Source organism: Rattus norvegicus, chromosome 16 (genome assembly GCF_036323735.1).
Source record: "Rattus norvegicus strain BN/NHsdMcwi chromosome 16, GRCr8, whole genome shotgun sequence".
Classification (NCBI taxonomy): domain Eukaryota; kingdom Metazoa; phylum Chordata; class Mammalia; order Rodentia; family Muridae; genus Rattus; species Rattus norvegicus.
In genome coordinates this window covers 37,373,947-37,392,438 of record NC_086034.1, presented here as the reverse complement: position 1 = coordinate 37,392,438, position 18,492 = coordinate 37,373,947, and the positions used below count along the sequence as shown (strand labels likewise).

Here is an 18,492-nt window from a genome sequence, read left to right as displayed (position 1 = left end):
AAGTATATATTTATTAAACTGATTATTGTGTATATATTATACATTATTTATCCTCTAGCAGGCTTCTTGGTAAAAGGCTTGGTAAAAGCCGTCTGTGCTGGAGAAATGGCTCAGATGGGATGAACACTAGCTACTTCTCCAGAGGACCTGAGCTTGGTTCCCAGAATATATGCAGCGCAACTCACAACCACTAATATCTGATATCATCTCTAGCCTCCACAGACACCGAGCACACAGGACAGACGTGCATGAGCACGTAGGTAAAACTGAAGGCAAGTCTTTAAAACACATCCTTCAGCTGTTAAATGTTCATAAATTGTTTTTCAACAGCCTTGATGCTCGAAAGGATAATTTGGTTTGATATAAAATCTTTGACTGGTATTTTATTATTTTTTTTAAAGAATCTTTACAATGTTGTTCCACTGCCTTCTGGTTAAAAAAAAATCCTGCTTCAAAATCTCGTTTATTCTCTTTTACTTTGATGTGCACATTTTCCCCCTTATCTTAAAAATACAATCACTGTGTATGGAAACATTTCCTGCGGATGGCTCCTGAGTTTCCCAAGTATGCTGATTCAAATCTATTTCCTTGAACATTTCTAACATTTCCTTGACTTATAGTTTTAAATGTTTTCTTTCATTTTGGGAAGGACATGTTTTCTGTGAGGATTTTAGGTCAAGCCTGCTCTGCTGTTGCAAATCTTTCGATGAATTCTTTCCTTCCTCTTAATTTCCTTGTTTGCATTCCTCTCCCTTCCCACCTCAATTTTCATTGCTGTGAATTTTGGCTCCTTTGATTCTTCTCATCTGAACTTCATTTCTGAGATATATTTCATACTTTTCCAGTCCTTCCCCGAGTTTTCTCAGCTTTCTGTTCATAGAGTTGTGTTTCGTATTCTAGCCGTCTCATCTGTGAGCGCTTCTAACCCTGACAAGCACGCCATTTCAAGCTTTGATTTAAAGATTCTTCAGCTCATTTTGACGTTGGCTCTCGACTGTGGTTTTCTCCGCATGGCTATGTATGGGCATTTCCATTGCATATTGGAGTGGGGTTTGTCCCATTTTTATCCTTATTGTACCTCCGTCTGCGGTTTTATCACAATCCCTTTGTATTTTCTAAATATAAATGAGTTTATTGTACTATGAGGGGAAGGTTCATGTGGAGTGTCCCCAACCACCCACCCCACCCCGTGAAGAGAGACTATCTTTCACAAGTCATATCCTTGTCTCTCCAAGTTCAGTCCCAGACACAAAAACTTCCTGCCGCTGTGAGTCGTCTAGCTTTAGAAACATCTTTCTTGTTCCTTTTAAATATGTGTATGGGTCTCTGCGCTTGAGTTCCGGCTCAGATCCTGACGTTCCCATAGCTTTGGCTTGTCTCTTTGCATCTGCAGTACTTCATGTTGGGTCTAACTCACAGCAGATTTTGTTTTTGTGTGTGTGCGCTTGGATTAGGGGATAGGGTGTGTCTCCTCTGCCACAAAGAAAAAGACAACAAAAACCACACAACAAAAACCACACAACAACAACAACAACAACAACAACAACAACAACAACAACAACAGAAATCCCAAGGCCGCCTGTAATGTTTCCGAGGTACTTGTTAGCCAAGGTTGGTCAGCGGGATTTACAGCCCCACAGACTGGCCTTCACCTTGAACCTGTGGACATATTTTTTAGGTTTCACTGTTAATTTTTTGTATTTGTCTTTTAAAGCTATCTGTAAAGTACCTGATTTTTAAATGGGGGTGTCTGGCTATACATGCTGATTTCACAGTACTCAGATCATTTATTTTAATAGGAGTTTGTAATCTCTACTGTGCCCACCATTGTTATTTTGAACTCACGTGACACAAAGCCATCTTCCACAATGTGTTCTGAATTCATTGTATGGCATCCATGTCTAATTTCGTTCTTGCATTTGCTACCCTGAAGGTTCTGTCTGAGCTCTCTGGTGAGAAGAAATAAGCAAGTCTCCTGTTCACATGAACAAAAGTCTTAGTCCAGTTTAAAGTAAGATTATTGTAGAAACATTTAATTTCCAGTATCACTCTTCATTTAATATTCCATACATCTGTATAATTAAAGTAAAAACAAAATGTTCAGAAAGGAAAGTTACAAACTAAGATGAAGAAGTTATAATTATTCCTTAAATTTCATGAGCCAGAAACGTATATATTTAGTGTATAAACATATGCCAAATACAAATATGTATATTATCACAATGAATAAAATGCATGGGTTTTCTCTTTCTGCTTCCTATTCTTAATGTGCCAATCTTAATGGCATATCCATTGTTACTTATGTGACTGTTTAAACTTAAATATTCTCAAAGTTGGCATTTCTTTTAGAGAAAAGTTCTTTCTTTCTCTCTCTCTCTCTCTCTCTCTCTCTCTCTCTTTCTCTCTCTCTCTCTCTCTCTCTCTCTGTGTCTCTCTCTCTCTCTCTCTCTGTGTGTGTGTGTGTGTGTGTGGTGTCTTTTCTTCTAGGACTGGCTCTCATGAATCCGAAGCCACCTTTGAACTTTCTGCTTAATCCGAGAGAACCTCAGACTTTCGATCCTCTTGTCATTACTTTCCGAGTTCTGAGGTATAGAGGCCAACACCAACACATTCCATTTCCTTGGTGCTACAGACTGATGTTACGACTTCATGCATGCTCAGCAAGTAGCACATCAATTGGGTTGTATTTTCAGGCTAAGAAAAGAGGAAAACTTTGATGGACACGTTTATAGATATCATGTGTAACAGACGAAAAGGAAGAACCAATTAATTTGAAGCACCTTGCAGTCCACTGTGACTGGAGACGACTTGCTACCATTTGGATACCCAGCCATGCTTCATGCTCATCTGGGAATATTGAATCAAAATTACCTTGAAAGACACCCTAGAGTGTCTTTGCCCATTAGAACCACTGAGGAAAATCCCTAGTAAAATTTGAAAGGGTAATTCAGTTTTGTATTATCCTTACATTTTTCTTTCTTGTGTTGAGCTCCACAGAGTTAGATTAGTACAATGTACTAGCATTGCTAGGGAACAAATGATAAGTTATGTCAAATCTAATACATCCAGAATGACTGATTTTCTTGGGACAAATGCTTCACTTAAAGATCTAGCTTGATGATATGCAGTGTGTGAGTGACAGAATGAGAAGCTGTCAAGGGGACAGACAGATGGTCTCATTTTGCAACTTTCCCAGTTGTAGGGGAACTCTGGGGAGCTGGTCTGACTACTCCCAAGAGGATGCTAGGGGGTTGTTCCTTGTGCGGAAACAGCATAGGCTTTTTATCCTCACATCAACAGCACAATATAGAATATGTTTGAAAGAGGTAACATCACTTTGGTCTTTGAGCTGAAGCATCTCCCCCTGTTGGACTGCCTTTTCTGGAAGCTAATGAAGGAGAATTTGAAGAACGTTGGTTACTTAGCAGGGAGAAGAAGCAAGCAAGTTAGGAGTCAAGAGTAGCATCCTGAAGCAGTGAAGAGGAGAAGGGTCTATTTAGGGTACCCACTTTATAAATATATTCTGCACTTCAGGGTGGTATCCATCTTGGGAAGACAAACAGTCAATGTGGTTTCAAATTGAGATGGATTTTTGAAAATGAAGATTTAAAAAGATTTTTTTATACAGTTACAAGATGAGAATGGATGTGCCAAGATTGGCCCATTGAGGGCAGTGAGCGGACACCTTTTAAAAGAATCTGTACCACTGTTTGGAGACAATACCCTTGTCTATTTTACATCTTTTATTCTCTCTTACATATGTTTTTTAGGGTTCTGAAAAGCTCTTCTTGAATTGTAAAGGAGTACTATAAATGACTTAAGAAAATTCATGAATTCTAAAGAAGGGAAGGGAAAAGGAGAATAGGAAGTTTTTTTTTTTTTAATTCCCATCCTGACACAGAAGAGACATTTCATATGTCAGTGGTTTAAGAATGGTTTTCCACTTTAAACCCGTTCTCATCCTGTATGACACAGCATCCTGGAAAAGCTTGTTGCTTCTGTTTGAATAGCACTAATGGGTGAATGACTTACATGGCTCAAACTCCTGTTTAGTCTCTCTGGGTCCCATCACCTGCCCTGATCCCTGCCTTTGTGAAACAAAAGATGGGTTGACTTCCAACAGGTAATACTCAGCAGTAGTTGTGACTTTTGTCTCTTCTGCTTTTTAAGTGAGAGGCTCTTAGGAAGAGTCTGGAAACAAATGGAATTTTGAAATACAACAAATACACGGTGTAGTGATGGATGCTAGAGAGTAATGGGGGGCTGAAAGGGAGTTTCTGTGTGTCCATGTATGTGTCAACTACTGTAAATTTGGATTAGCCTGACCAGGGAATGTTTCATTGAGCTGCTCGTTCTTTTGAGTTAGGTCCTAAAGAAGCTGATGGGAGGAACTACGGACCTTCAGGGAGGGGCTATAGACCTTCAGGGAGAAGCTACAGACTCTTCAGGAAGAGTCCCAGTGGTAGAAGCTGCAGTGTAAAGGCCATAGAATAGAATTGCATTTGGCACACTCGAAAACTGGTGGGGGTCACTGTGTATAGAGGAGAATACACTAGGGCTAGTACGAGGTGAAGTTGGAGGTTATGCAGGAGTGGTTAAGTTATTTGCTTTCTTTCAATTTCTACTCCATGTTAGGTGGCTCATAACTACCAGCTCTGGGGGCATTGGACACCCCTGACCTATGTGGGTGCCTGCAGTCATGTTTATGCACTGAGGGGGAACACACACACACACACACACAGAGAGACACACACACACACACACACAGAGAGAGAGAGAGAGAGAGAGAGAGAGAGAGAGAGAGAGAGAAAGAGAGAGGCCTACAAAATATTTTGAAATGGGGCATGGCCTGATTTCATATCCTTAAGTGGTCTGTGTTGAAAATAGTCTTCAGGGTAGACAGAACCAGAGAATGAACTGGGAGACAGCTGAGAGCCATTTTTGGTCTGTAACACATGTTCACGAGCTGTGTCCCAACAACCAGAACCAAAGATTGCCTAATGGCTGTGTGCACAGAACCAGGATGGTATAGAGAAGCAGGTGGCAAAGGGTTGCATGTGTGAGCAAGACCATGAGTTTCCTACTTCTTGACCCAGGACTCCCATAAGAGGTCTTGCAATTATGGTGTTGTTGGTTTGTGGTTCTTTTCTGTAAAAGACCCAGCGTCTGCATTCCCCCTTTCCCTGTTCATTAAACAGAGGCTGACTTACTGCCTTGCTTAGGAGTTAAGTCTGTTTTAACAATCACTTTAAAGCTTGTAGGATGTTACAAAGCCCTCTCAGATACTGGACTGGATCCTGGAAAGGAAAGAGACTTTGGTAAAAATCTGGGTTAAATCTAAATAAACTCTAGTGAGTGTCGTCCTAGTAAGGATCAGTTAGCTTGATGATGCACCAGCAAATGTAATAAGTATCAAATGCCACTAGTACAAGCAGTTGGGAATAGGAAGCATCTGAACTTTCTATGTTATAATCACAATGTGTATATAATCAGAGTTATTCTAAAATAGGAAGCTCATTTTAAAATAACTCCCAACCCAGACGCAGTCATGCACACCTGCATGCCAGGCCGCAGGATCATGACTTGGAGGTCAACCTAAGCTACATACAAGAGATCCTCTCTTAAAAAATTGGCAAGACCCACAGACCACATGAAGCTCAAGAAGGACGACCAAAGTGTGGATGTTTCAGTCCTTCTTAGAAGGGGGAAAATATTCACAGGAAGAAATATGGAGACAAAGTTTGGAGCAGAGACTGAAGGAAAGGTCCTCCAGAGACTGCCCCACTGGGGATCCAGCCCACATACAGTCACCAAACTCAGACAATATTCTGATGCCAAGAAGTACATGCTGACAGGAGCCTGATATAGCTGTCTCCTGAGAGGCTTTGCCAGAGCATGACAAATACAGAGGTGAATGCAGCTAGCCATTTAACTGAGACTGGGTCTCCACTGGAGGAGTTAGAGAAAGGATTCAAGGAGCTGAAGGGGCTTGCAACCCCAGAAGAACAACAATACCAACCAACCAAAGCTCCCAGGACTAAACCACCATCCAAACAGTACACATGGACAGACCCATGGCTCCAACTGCATATGTAGCAGAGGATGGCCTTGTTGAGCACCAATGGGAGGAGAGGCCCTTGGTCTTGCCAAGGCTCAATGCCCCAGTGTAGGGGAATGTCAGGGCGGGGAGGTGGGAAGTGGGTGGCTGGGGAGGGGGAACACCCTCATAGAAGCAGGGGTAGGGGGATGGTGTAGGGGGTTATGAACGGGATTGTAGGCGTGGTGCGCCACACCTTGTTTACACGTCTCTGAGGATAAGCAGGCTTTTGTGCATTCTAGACAAGTACTGTGCCAATTGGGCCCCATGGCCAGCCGTTCGTCATTTCCCGGTGGACTAAGCAGCTGTTGTTCAGAGCTGGGTGACCATAGTAACTAGGTAATGTGATCTTAAGCAGATTCCAAAACCAAGAGAGAAAAGGCTCCTACACAGCTCAGCGTTTGCCCTTGGAATCCTCTTCTAAAGACAGGTTTAATTGCTAGGCTAAATCCATCCCATTGGGTTCAGCCTTCGCTTCCATGCATTCATTCCTAGAGGGCAAAAATTACAGAATCAGTACTGAGTGGGCAGAGTGTGGAATAATCCATTTTATTCCCAAAGACGTGTGTTTGAAATCTGGGGCCCGAGGCTATCTGGAGCATGAAGAAGTGAGGTCAGAGTGCTAACAGGAGAAAGGTGAGTGCTCATGTAGGAAGCAGTGTGGCTTTACCTTCCTTGCCCTCCTTGCCCTCCTTGCCCGTGGTACAGGGTACACTCTGGGTAGGTAGTCTGGCCCACCATTGCTTTGTCCTTGCATATATAAACTGGGAATGAGGTTATTTTATGACAGTGAGGGCCATTCTTGCATCCCATGACAAGTTGTATCATATCAGATACCTGATCATGCTTCGTTACAAGATGGTGTTTTCATTCTCTATGAGCTCCCGTGGCTATTCTGCCAATTTCAAGTTAAACTATTTTTGAGGCATATTTAAAAAAAAATCCATATGAAGCCTCGGCAGTATTCAGTAATTCTTGGATGGGATATCGAGCTCTCACTCTCTGAAAGGAAGTTAGGCACTCACTTCTCAGGGATGTTTTAAATTAACCTGCTGGGCTGATGGAGAAAAGAGGGAGGTTTGGCAATCACTCTCACTTCTCAGGCTGTGAGGAGGAGGGAAGGGTTTAGTTGTCCCTCCCCACCTCAGAGGCGGTGGGAGAGGGAGGACAGGCTCTCACAAGTAGGGAAGGTCTCCTCACCTCACCCCATGCCGCAGGCAGGGGCTCGACCGGAGGGTAGTACTTCGGCACATCCCAGGCCACCGCAGCCATGAACCATTTGAAGTCTTTGCACTTAAGTCGTTTCCGCAACTCCTTCTGGGCAGAGATGTCTCCGGTGGAGAGGTGCCTGTACTCTGGCCGCCGCTGGTAAATGTACTCAGCAAATTCATCCATCCAGGTCTCAGCCACGCGCTTCAGGTTCTGTACCGCAGAGACAAAGAAAAAAAAAAAAAAGGACAAAACACCAAGTTATTTATTGGTTTCTGTGCCCAAAGGAAAACTTTACCTGCATCAGAAACCGAAAATCAGGTATCTGCAGGCAGCACTGGCTGGTAGATTATTAACAGTGAGAGTTTTCATAATGGTGAGGAGCATGATGGGATTAGCCCGTGGCCTAGTGCACATTCTGCTTCCAGCATGTGGTGCAGCTGACAATATGCTAATTAATTATCAGAGCTGGCAGAGATTCTTCTCACAATTATGGCAACTTCCCTCCTGTTATCTAATGATGACTTACACTTACTTTACCTTTAAGACAATCAAAGGAGTTGAAATGGGAGAGAATGGAACTCCCGTAACGGATCTAATTGCTCAAAACATTTTGAGATACAGGCATTTTGGAAGGAACAGGGATGAATAAGCTATTCTTCCTTTCCCCAACTGTAGATATTAATAAAAAAAAAGCAAAAGGAGAAATTTCTTATACTGTGACATGACACCAACGAGAATTTATAATTTACTGTAACAGAAAGCAGAAGGGAGGGAACTATCAGGGGCCAAGTGCTTCCTCGGGTGAAGGAGTCAGGAGACTTAACATCAGAAAATGATCATGTTCCTTAACGATTAGAAGAGATGGGATTGAGTGTAGGAATCCCAGGGTTTGTTTGTTTATTTATTTATCTATTATATAGAGACAGAGCCTCACAATGTAATCCTGGCTGTCCTGGAACTCGCTCTGTAGACCTCAACCACAGAGATCTGCCTGCCTCTGCCTCCAGAGGACTGGGATTTAAGGTGTGTGTTCCACAACGCCCAGCCTGGAAGACCATGTTTCTGTGGGTTTTGGAGTTGAGCAAGTTGGATAGTCACATTGAATTTCAGATTCTAAACCTGGGCACAGCCACAGCAGTGTGGGGGTGGTTGCATGATGGAGGGAAGTAGTTTTAAAAACTACTTAGAATTAGTACATAGCAGCTATTATGAAAGATAAGCTGTCATTATGAATCCTAGGAAGGATTCAGGATGGGGAATTGAAGAGCTCAGGTGTTGGCTGGCTACTATAATGCAGCAGTTCCCACGGTCTTTGAGAAGGAAGCAGAATGGAGATGAGATGTTCTCTGACATCCCTTCGAGTCCTATGGCATTAAGTGATAGGCAGAACAGCTGTGTTTGTCTGGGAGGTGCGAGCTTTGATCCCTTCATCTCTACAACAATTTTTATAGGCTGATGTCCCATGGACTCAGGTTATTGCCTTTCTAGTTTAGATTCTTTATTTTATGGGCTTGGTTTGTGTGTGCCTTGGCCTGATCCACTTTCTCATTTGCTCCAAAAATGACTATAATGTGTGGGGACTTCAATAGGATCCCAACCTAGGTGGTTAGAGTATATATTAGTCTCTTGATCTTAAAGAATATGGAACTTAATTCAGACATGAATCCTGAGGTCTGCTGCAGATACCGCTGTATCTTATTCCTAATGTAATACACTCTGCTCCACTATCTTCAGTTAGAGCACTAATCTGCCTTTGTCCTCCCTTCACATCCTACTCTGACTTCATGGCCATGCTTTCTAGATAGTGAACACTGGGCTGGGCTCAGTTAACACAGCATAACGAGCAAGGAGAGACACAGACACCGTTCTGATTTCTTGGCTTCCTTGTTTTCTAAGATGCTGGTACATAGTAAGGTAGACTGTGAAATGACATTGAGATTGTAGGAATTATTTGGTGACATCCCACTTGCTTTGGTTTGCTTCCTAATACCCCACCAGCATTGTCTCACACGTGTTTCTTTCTTCTCTCTCTCCAGTGAGCCTTGACAGGCACCACTACACCTTGTTTTGTGCCATTGCACCCTTCACCCCTGACTCTGTACTGCACAATTCATTAAGGGACAGGAAAGGAAGCAGGAGATTTTTTTTTTTTTATTAACTTGAGTATTTCTTATTTACATTTCCAGTGTTATTCCCTTTCCCGGTTTCCGGGCAAACATCCTCCTAACCCCTCCCCCTCCCCTACTTTATGGATGTTCCCCTCCCCATCCTCACCCCATTGCCGCTCTCCCCCCAACAATCTAGTTCACTGGGGGTTCAGTCTTAGCAGGACCCAGGGCTTCCCATTCCACTGGTGATCTTACTAGAATATTCATTGCTACCTATGAGGTTAGAGTCCAGGGTCAGTCCATGTATAGTCTTTAGGTATTGGCTTAGTCCCTGGAAGCTCTGGTTGCTTGGCATTGTTGTACATATGGGATCTCGAGCCCCTTCAAGCTCTTCCAGTTCTTTCTCTGATTCCTTCAACGGGGGACCTATTCTCAGTTCAGTGGTTTGCTGCTGGCATTCGCCTCTGTATTTGCTGTATTCTGGCTGTGTCTCTCAGGAGCGATCTACATCCGGTTCCTGTTGGTCTGCACTTCTTTGCTTCATCCATCTTGTCTAATTGGGTGGCTGTATATGTATGGGCCACATGTGGGGCGAGCTCTGAATGGGTGTTCCTTCTGTGTCTGTTTTAATCTTTGCCTCTCTATTCCCTGCCAAGGGTATTCTTGTTTCCCTTTTAAAGAAAGAGTGAAGCATTCACATTTTGATCATCTGTCTTGAGTTTCATTTGTTCTAGGCATCTAGGGTAATTCAAGCATTTGGGCTAATAGCCACTTATCAATGAGTGCATACCATGTGTGTTTTTCTGTGATTGGGTTACCTCACTCAAGATGATATTTTCCAGTTCCAACCATTTGCCTACGAATTTCATAAAGTCATTGTTTTTGATAGCTGAGTAATATTCCATTGTGTAGATGTACCACATTTTCTGTATCCATTCCTCTGTTGAAGGACATCTGGGTTCTTTCCAGTTTCTGGCTATTATAAATAAGGCTGCTGTGAACATAGTGGAGCATGTGTCTTTTTTATATGTTGGGGCATCTTTTGGGTATATGCCCAAGAGAGGTATAGCTGGATCCTCAGGCAGTTCAATGTCCAATTTTCTGAGAAACCTCCAGACTGATTTCCAGAATGGTTGTACCAGTCTGCAATCCCACCAACAATGGAGGAGTGTTCCTTTTTCTCCACATCCTTGCCAGCATCTGCTGTCACCTGAGTTTTTGATCTTAGCCATTCTCACTGGTGTGAGGTGAAATCTCAGGGTTATTTTGATTTGCATTTCCCTTATGACTAAAGATGTTGAACATTTCTTTAGGTGTTTCTCAGCCATTCGGCATTCCTCAGCTGTGAATTCTTTGTTTAGCTCTGAACCCCATTTTTTAATAGGGTTATTTGTCTCCTTGCGGTCTAACTTCTTGAGTTCTTTGTATATTTTGGATATAAGGCCTCTATCTGTTGTAGGATTGGTAAAGATCTTTTCCCAATCTGTTGGTTGCCTAACCACAGTGTCCTTTGCCTTACAGAAGCTTTGCAGTTTTATGAGATCCCATTTGTCGATTCTTGATCTTAGAGCATAAGCCATTGGTGTTTTGTTCAGGAAATTTTTTCCAGTGCCCATGTGTTCCAGATGCTTCCCTAGTTTTTCTTCTATTAGTTTGAGTGTATCTGGTTTGATGTGGAGGTCCTTGATCCACTTGGACTTAAGCTTTGTACAGGGTGATAAGCATGGATTGATCTGCATTCTTCTACATGTTGACCTCCAGTTGAACTAGCACCATTTGCTGAAAATGCTATCTTTTTTCCATTGGATGGTTTTGGCTCCTTTGTCAAAAATCAAGTGCCCATAGGTGTGTGGGTTCATTTCTGGGTCTTCAATTCTGTTCCATTGGTCTATCTGTCTGTCTCTGTACCAATACCATGCAGTTTTTATCACTATTGCTCTGTAATACTGCTTGAGTTCAGGGATAGTGATTCCCCCTGAAGTCCTTTTATTGTTGAGGATAGTTTTAGCTATCCTGGGTTTTTTGTTATTCCAGATGAATTTGCAAATTGTTCTGTCTAACTCTTTGAAGAATTGGATTGGTATTTTGATGGGGATTGCATTGAATCTGTAGATCGGGAAGCAGGCGATTCTTAAGGAGGCTCCTACTCTGTGATGGAACCATCTACCCCATGCATATGTGGAAACTATGCGAGAGTCTTCAGAGTCTTTCTAACTCTTGTATTTGACATTTCTATAGGAAGTGCTTTTGTAACTAGTCTTCAGACAACTTTAACAGAAAGATTAAAAAGCACAGTGGGCGATGTGGATAAATCTGGATATTCAAAATTGACCTTAGGGTATAGCTCTGACTATACCCGAATTATAATAAAGAACAAGAGATATCTGATATTTACATATTTTATGTCTTTACGATGAATGAAAATAATCAATAATTTTGTAGAAAACAAAGAAAAAGAGGCAAAGAGGCAATAAGAAAGAAACTTCATGAAGATATACATATATATGCCTTCTAATATAATAGCTTGCAAAAAGGACTTGCCATGAAGGAATCTATTTTGATTTGAATAAAAGAGTAGTTTTAACTGTAAGCACCAAAGGTGGATATAAACAAAAACAAACAAAAACACCTCTTCCCCCCAAAAACTTTGTTATAATTTATATAGGAGGTGGGACTGAAGGTGTAGATATAGCAAGAAACTATGCCCTGGTTAGCATCATGTACACATTCTGATGATATGAATTGCATATTATATGTATATATGTATATGTCTCTCTGTCTCTGCCTCTCTCTGTCTCTGCCTGCCTGCCTCTCTCTCTCTCTCTCTCTCTCTCTCTCTCTTACACACACACACACACACACACACACACACAAAACAGAGCCCATGTAATCCAAAGCTTTTGGTGTATCATTGGGGGAACATATTTTAAAAATCTGTATTCCACCAAGTTGGAAAATATAAAAGAAATGAATAATTTTTTATATAAGTCAAAGTTAAATCAAGATGTAATAAACCATTTAAACAGACCATAGCACCTATTGTAATAAAGGCAGTGATCAAAAATCTCCCAACAATACGAAGTCCTGGCGCAGATAGAGCCAGTGGAAAATTCTGTTGGCTTTTCAAAAAATATTTAATGACATTACTCCTTAAATTATTCTTCAAAATTGAAACTAAATTACATTTATTAATTCTTCTTATGAGGCCACTGTTAACCCTAATCCTACCAGTAAACTTTTTTTTAATTATTATTATTAACTTCAGTATTTCTTATTTACATTTCGAGTGTTATTCCCTTTCCTGGTTTACGGGTCAACATCCCCCTAACCCCTTCCCCTCCCCTTTTTACCAGGAAACTTCTTTAGCTGGTAAAACCCTTTTAGTGAAGTAGCAGGACACAAAATTAATAAACAATAACCAGTAACCTTTCTATAAACAAATAACAAACATACTGAAGAAGATTTCAGGGAAACAGTGCCATTCAGAATAGCCTCAAAAATATATCTTAGGATAACTCTAACCAAGTAAGTGAAAGACATTTACAATAAAAAAAACTTTAAGACATTGAAGAAAGAAATTGAAGCAGACATCAGAAGATGGAAAGCTCTCCCATGCTCAGGGGTGGGTAGAATTAACGATGAAAATGACTGTCCTACCAAAAGCATGTATAGATTCCCCATTGAAACTCCAACACAATTCTTTATATAAATAAGAAAAATAACCAGCTGTTGACTTTGTATGGAAAGCACACACACACACACACACACACACACACACACACACACACATACACGCACGCACGCACTCACACCACTAAAGTTACTACCACCACTACCACTACCACCACCCCCACCCTACCACTACCATCACTGAAAACAACAGTGGCAACAAAGCTAAGCCAATTCTGAATAATAAAAGAACCGTTTGAAATATCTCCACCTGATATTTTAAGTTGCATTACAGAATTATAATATTGAAAATAACGTGGTATTGACATTAAAAACAGAGATGTTGACCAATGGCATTAGATTGACATTTAAAAAACAAACAAACAACCCCCCCCCCAGAGAATCCAGGAATACACACTGGAGAAAAGACAGTATCTTCAACAAATTGTGCAGGCCAACTGGAAGGTTACACGTAGAAGAATGCAAATAGACCCATATTTATTACCCTAAACAAAATTCAACTCTGAATGAATCAAGAACCTCAACATAGGACTGAGTCTGGTCGACGGAGAATGAGGTAGGCTTGAACTCTGAGTAGATTTTCTTGCTGGAGGATGTGGTGGTTTGAATAGGCATGGCTCTGTAGACTCACATGCTTGAATTCTTGGCTCATAGTGAGTGGCACTCTTGGGAGATATGACCTCGGAGTAGGTGTGGCCTTGGAGGAAGTGTGTCACTGTGGGGGAGGGCTTTGAGGTCTGCTATGCTCAAGCTGCACCTAATGTGACACAGTCTCCTTCTTCTGCCCGTGTATCAAGATGTAGAACTCTCGGCTCCTTCTCTAGTACCATGTCTGCCTGCTTACCCCCGTGCTTCTTGCTATGATGGTAATGGGCTAAAGCTCTGTGAGCCAGCCCCAATTAAAAGATGATTTTTTACAAGCGTTACCATTGTGTTTCTTCACAGCAATTGAAACCTTAACTAAGACAGGGGGTGGGGGGGCCTTCTGAAGAATCAGGGAACAGCCACAGCTGCCAAGTCTTTGAGTTGACTGGCCAAATAAAAATCACTCCAATAACAATACACCGTGTTAATTTGTGACTGCAATCGTTACTCAGTACTTAGCATTTGGAAAAATATTGGAACTACAGCTGAAAAATGTCACAAGCAGTTGCAAGCAGAGTTTCCATGGTCTTTTTATAGATTGTAGCGTGAATTCGGCTGCTCCAGGAAGTGGTTATACTCACATGCATTAAAGTACACTAGCGTGTTTATACTGAAGCACAGATACACACGATCAAATATGCGGCGGTAATGGAGAGGGTGCGAAGGCAGATTTCTCACTTAGGCATTCATAGCTATGTAAATGTGCAAAACCATGAAAGTGAGACATCCCAATAATGTCTCTTGCCAAAGAGCCCTTGCCAGAACTTTCCCATCTGCCTCTGAGATAGAATGAATGTTGATGATGGCGCTCATGTGTCTCAAACATAGCTAATAAGAAAAAAGAAAGCAGAAACCTTGTAGATCAAGAAAGAGTTCTAGACATGCAATAAGTCTAAGCCTGAACTCCCAGAACTGAGACATAGTCTTACAGACATGGAGACAGGTATTACTGGTTGGTTCGTTTGCATGTTTGTTTGTTTGTTTTTCGAGTCTGAAATAAAAGTGCTTTGTTCTTCAATTACATGCTTTTGCTTGTCTCTGGATTTCTGTGGATTCCTAGGGTTAGGGTAGGTGCCGTATATACAACCTTGACTTTTCCATTTAGGTTTTCAGATCTTTTTTTCTCCTGCTGATACCTTGCTTTCTCTTGCTCACTAACCCCTCTGAGCACTTGAGTGGGGCTCACAGGCAGTTCCTCTTTCAGACACCCCATCAATAGCTCACCCGGGTGTGAATGTTTATGGAGATTTTCATGCGGCTTTCAGAGGTGATGTCCCATGCAGTGACTGGTGCCCCAGAGTCTTTACAGATCCATGGGTTTTGACAAGAAAGTCTTCTCTGACCAGAACTTCCTCCTTTTCCCCTGTTAGCTTTGTGTCATCATGCCCTCCTTCTCAAAACTTCCTTCTGTCTGCTCTGTAAGGCTATTCATAATTTCCTTCTTCTTACCCGGAATAGCTGGTCAGCTTTCTCATTATCGGCCTCTACTCATCGTTTTCATAGACAAAGTCTCCATTCTAGGTGGGTAGCCACACCTAAGACTTTGCCCTGTAAGCGCTGTCCATTGTTTAAGACATTCCCCAAGGCATGCTTTACACAGTTCTTCAGTTTTATTCTTTACTATGAAACGTTCTTCTCATTCGGACTCATTTATCACTTTTTAAGATTCGGCAGTAGCTCTTCTCCTTTCTCCCCACCAGCTCCTCTTCTGCCTCAGCATCTCTCTTTCTTAAAACTTTCTTATTTCTTCCCATCAGGGTTGCCAGGTAAACTACATGATGCGTAGTTAAATATTTCTTCCCAATAAACGAGTAACTTAACATTGCCAGTGTAATTAACCTTTGCATTATTAATATTGTATCGGGGACGCTTAGACTAAAAGCTATTTGTCGTTTATCTGAAGATCAAATGCCACTGAGCATCTTGCGTTTTTAATTCGCTAAGTCTGGCAACCCTACTTGGTGATATACATAGTCTGATTATAGTACGTACTCACTCCATGTGCAATTCATCAACGGTATGCGCTGAATCTCATAATCTTCATGCTATTGCCAAATCCGTCAGGAGAATGTTTTGCTTCTGTGGAAATTATTTCAGAGTCTTTGGAAGCCGCTCTCTGCCGAGAAGTCTGGTGTAATACACAGCGGCTATAATAAGACACGCAATCCCTCGCTTTGCTGGTTTTAACAGGGGAACTCCTGCTGGCTCTCTATGTGGGAAGCAAGCAGGGAAGCAACAGCAGAGCTTAAGGACACAACCTGCATAATTGGTAGCTAGAGGCGAGGACTCTGTACTGCTACAATGGTCTGTGTGGGGAGTCCACTAGCCAAAGTCTGAAAGCCGTAGGCGGGGCCTCCTGCCTTTGCCACATTCTGTTTGGTCAAGTAGATGGGAGACAGCGCAGTCCCACTCATTTGGAACCCAAGAGGTTTTCATGTGCTGGGAAAATAAGCAGCAGAGAAGTTATTTAACAGTTGCTGCAGATAAAAGAGGCGTGTGTGTGTGTGTGTGTGTGTGTGTGTGTGTGTGTGTGTGTGTGTGTTTCCTGCTGCAGGGTTTCCTGTTCTTGAACGAGAAATGAAATCAAAGCTGTTATCCATGTATCTTTCATGTCCTGACGGATGTGCTGTTTCTCCGGCACTTTTCTATTATTCCTTGTGTCTTACAACCTGCTGTCTTATTTAGCCTAACCTGATATTAATTTCTGTGTTGCCGACATACTTATTAACACTTATAACACATTCAGCTCTATTTAGAGGTGCTTAGAACTCAGATTTTTCTTTTTGAGCTATCCAACACTAAGTATTTCCTTAATTCTAATGCCTATTGGCCCTTGAATTGGTATTTTGCCCTGAACATTAAATCATATTTCTATCCCAGTTTGTCAGAATGATTTGTAAGCCCGACTGTTCTTTGTTGCACAGCATTTGAAAACAAAGTTTCATTTCTCCTGCTGGCTCATCGAACTGCATACGTCTATCTGCTCATTCTTGTTGTTGTTGTTATTATTATTATTATTATTATTATTATTATTATTATTATTATTTTGTGCAACAGCTCTCCTGTTCGAGTATTCTATGGAAACAAATCCTGCTCAGTTTCTCCGTGTAGTATTTGGGAGTCAGTAGCCACAGCTGTCCCATGTGTTCGTTTTATTTGGACCAATTTCACCTTAGTCCAATGCCTCCATTTCTTCCTGCATGTTGTGATTATTACATGTTCAGTTGTGTGACCCCAGTCCACAGGCTGTACCTGTGTCAATATTACACTATTTAATTACAGCAAGTTGAGTCATAGATTCCTCCCTCTTCCTATATATGGATATGAGAAGCTGTGTCTGACGGGTTTTGCTAGATAGCACTGGTTTTGGGGAGAGAGTTATTTGCTCACAGTCTTTCCTACAGCAAGGAATCACACACACCCCCCCTATGTATGCAGGGATCGTGCTTTGATTTGAATGCATTTCTTTGTCTCCTCTTTGATACCTAAGAGGGCTGTAGAGGCTCAGTAATCCCCCACCCCCAAATCCCTCTTATCATGGATAATATGATAATGCCATCAGGAGTACAGCACATAAAAAACAAATCTCTCTAAGTCACCCACAGCCTCACAACAATTATTCACCCCACTTTACTTTTGTCTAACCTGAAAACTTCTTTGAAGTCAGTGGGAAGCCTTCAGTACCAGGAGAGGAAGTTAATCCAGTCCCACATAAGAGGCTTCTCTGACAGGCAATTTCTCCTTCCTTCAGCAAGCTGCATTAAGCTGTTAGCACGTAGTTACATGCCTTGGTTGCCTTGAATAAGGGTTAGCTTTTTCCTTGAATTTGTTTCTATTATATTTTTGTCTGAATATTTTAGATATTTATAAAAATTTTAGCACAGCAATTGAGACAAGACAGTAAAAAAATATCCATGAACAACTTAATTACATCTCTTATTACAAAATTCTAGTACGTTGAACTTTACAAACATATTACTAAAGAATAACTTTATGCCAAGAAACCATTACTTCAAAATGTACAACTTGGCACACCATTAAATATAGATTTATTAGAGAAAATTTCCTTAATAATTTAGTGAAATCACTATCAAATGTTTCCCCTTGCCACTTTGACAATTTACCCCAGCAGTGAGGGACAGTAAGACCAAGCTACAGGCTGGTTAATCAACCATATCTTCAGAGAAAATGTTATAAAGACAGGAGGACAGAAGACAGTATTCAGAATCACTGTGGAGGCATGATGGATGGGACAGCATAGGAAACTGAGAATCAGAGTTCAAGGACATACTGGAAGACACATGAACACCTTGACTCAAACTCTCGCTCTTGCCCTCCCTCTCCCTCCCCCCCCCCTCTCTCACACACACACACACACACACACACACACACACACACACACACACACACACACAAACAAACACACACGAGTAACCTTTGAGGTAGTACCTCCACAGTTTTTAAGGTTCCAATTTGTCACCTGAGTTCATCTTGTCTTTTAACAAGACTTGCTTGGGAGACCGAAGACTATTTATTAAGAAGAAATATCTAGATTAGTTGTGTTTGACCACAGATAACAACAGAATTACCCTAATAACTAAGTTATCTAAAACAACATTCAATGGTGTGCGTCAGGAGCTTTGGAGTAAGTTGGCTGGGGAATCTGTTTTGTCCAGTGTTGAAAGTTCTTCCAAGGTGGTTTTCTTCCACACTGATGGCTTCTATGTGTAAGAAGACTCA

General features: G+C 41.5%; 1 protein-coding gene across 2 annotated transcripts in view; it reads right to left on the bottom strand.

The window, feature by feature from the left end:
* Positions 1 to 18,492, bottom strand: part of Galntl6 (polypeptide N-acetylgalactosaminyltransferase-like 6) — a 1,251,036-nt gene that overhangs the window by 62,271 nt on the left and 1,170,273 nt on the right. For both annotated transcript variants that reach the window (XM_017600182.3, NM_001135756.1), the window contains one exon: positions 7,298 to 7,519. In XM_017600182.3, the coding sequence (XP_017455671.1) occupies positions 7,298 to 7,519 (222 nt within the window). The remainder of the gene's footprint in view (positions 1 to 7,297; positions 7,520 to 18,492) is intronic.